General features: G+C 43.8%; 1 protein-coding gene across 1 annotated transcript in view; it reads right to left on the reverse strand.

Moving 5' to 3' along the window:
• The window catches only part of itpr1b (inositol 1,4,5-trisphosphate receptor, type 1b), a gene marked incomplete in the record, with an annotated part of 134,739 nt that overhangs the window by 18,168 nt on the left and 114,257 nt on the right, over positions 1 to 2,314 (reverse strand). The window contains 1 exon segment of the mRNA XM_014021964.1: positions 1,610 to 1,770. Within this exon segment, the coding sequence (XP_013877418.1) occupies positions 1,610 to 1,770 (161 nt within the window).

A 2,314-nucleotide genomic window follows, 5' to 3' on the forward strand; every position in this document is an offset into this window, starting at 1 on the left:
CTCTGGCTTCCCTGGAGCCGTTTGGACTCCCGTAGTGTGGCTCCTGGTCGCTGTGGCTGGGGGTGCGCGCTTGGCCAGTGGAGGTGTATGGGTGTGGTTGGGGGCGTGGCTTCGCTGCAGGGCCTGTGAGCTTGCCGCTGCTGGCCCCAGGGGATTACTGCGTGGGGTCACTGGTGGGGGGTGCTCTCCTGGAGCTCTCCTATGGTCCGCTCTGGGTGGGCGGGTGTGCGGTTCTTCCTGCGCTGGTGCCCCTGGGGGGTCCGTGCTTGGGGTCCCTCTCGGGGTCTTTGGCACCAGTCTCACTTTGGCATGGCCCTTGCCTTCCTACGCAGCTCAGCTCAATTCTAGCTTCCCTTCACTGCTCCGTCTGGGACTTCTCCCACTGAGATGGATTTCACTGGCAGATTTTTAGCCGAACCAATCAGAGAACAGAACGTCAATTTTCTGCGCAGTGTCTGCTTGTAGTTTATTTTACCTGGGCCAATCAGCAAACAGAATGAGGAGTTTTGAACGTTGATGTTCTGCGCAGTGTCTGCTAGTTATTTTATCATACGGCAGTGGAGGAAGTGAATGAAGCCAGTCTGTGTTGATAAGACTTCCAAATTAAATTAAATTTGTCTGACAAAGCAGCAGCTCTCATTTACAGTCGTCTCATTTGGCTCGGTACTTCTCTCCTGTCAGTAGGGTTGTTTACAGCGCTCACTATTTCCGGTTAGCTTCTTAGCTTAGCCTCCTTCACAGCAACACACACAATTCAGCAGAGGCCACGCCTCCTGCAAGAATCGCTTCTCTATGGCCGCGAGTCCTGACCCTCGTACGAAGCAAAGTGAAGGACAGGGTCTGGTTTTTACCAGGCTAGTCTCACTTAAGTCTGCTTCGGGGCTTAAGATTATTATTTTGATATATATGTTATTTGTTGCTGTGTTTTTGTTTTCTCCATTTTACAGGTGTGCAGACAGATGTCAGGTGTGTTGTCTTGTGTTTCCTTGGTTTATATTTCACATCTTCTCTAATCTCTCTTTCAGTCTTCCACATTTCTCCTTTTTTCTTCTCTTTCTTTTTCTTCTTCTCTTTTAGAAAAAAAGTCACTGATGATTAAGAAACTAACATTCAGTTCTGTTTTCTACTGAAGTGGCTAAAAAAACAAAACAAAAAAAAAACAACAAAACAAAACAAAAAAATAAAACATATGTTTCTCTTCTTCAACACATCAGTTTTAAATAAATGTGTGATTAACAGGCTTCTGCAGAACGTCCATATAGGATAGTGGACTACGAGGACCAGGACTAAAAATCACAGCACTAACATTTCTAAGATTTTTGATCAGTCTGGGCTTCCTAACTCCATGTAACAAAAACTGAAGAGGTTTCTTAGAATTGTTTACTTTAGGTAATGTCCAAAAATATATTATGCAATTTTTGCAATTTCTAAAACTGGTGCTTAAAACTAAATCAAAATTAAACATGATTGAACACATAAGACTTGATGTTTTGGGGCAAAACGAAAAGCTTTCTTCGAGTATTCAGAACTGTTTTCCAATGAAAGGGTGATGCAAATGCAAATGGGGCAGTTAATGGGCCAAATTCATGTGCACAGAAAACATCCTTACCCTGATCATTTCAGCCACATAGCTTTCGGGCCCCGTAAACTCTGTGGAGTCCTTCACCTTCACCAGGACGATGAAGAACAGGTAGTGCCACATGTTGTGCTCAACTTTGATGTGCTCCTCAAAAGTGACCGTCTTGTTATCAAACTTATCTCTCTCCAAGCCTGAGGAAAAGAAGAACACCCACCCCACAACCCAAATAAACATTACGCTTATTTCTTAGGAAAAGTGAAGCAACAAGCAGCCTTCTTGCAACATGACGTAATTGTTCTTGTGACCTAAATGAGGGTGACTGAGAAAATAGGAGGAAATGGGTCATGTGGAAATGGGCAGACGAAACGTCAGAGGTGAGAGTTGCTCAGAATGTGGCTTTTATTTTTTTTTTGTTCCTGCTAAATCCCAGAGATTCACTGAGATGCCTGCACTGTGTTTATAAATGAGAAAAAAAAACCTTAACATGTCCAAGACAAAGCAGAAAGTTTGACCACTTTACTCCAACGAAATGTCAATAAAAGTGAATGTATGTACAGTCTAAGGTGGTCAAGCCCCATATGGCAACAGGAAGAAACACTCCTCCTCCACAGCAGCACCTTCCGTGACTAACCACTCATTCTGGGAAGAGGAGGCGTTTTTTTTTTTTTTTTTTGTGTGTGTGTGTGTGGGGGGGGGGGGGTTTTTTTTTTTACAAATTACCGTAAATCTACTGAA

Source organism: Austrofundulus limnaeus, unplaced genomic scaffold (genome assembly GCF_001266775.1).
Source record: "Austrofundulus limnaeus strain Quisiro unplaced genomic scaffold, Austrofundulus_limnaeus-1.0 Scaffold312, whole genome shotgun sequence".
Classification (NCBI taxonomy): Eukaryota; Metazoa; Chordata; class Actinopteri; order Cyprinodontiformes; family Rivulidae; genus Austrofundulus; species Austrofundulus limnaeus.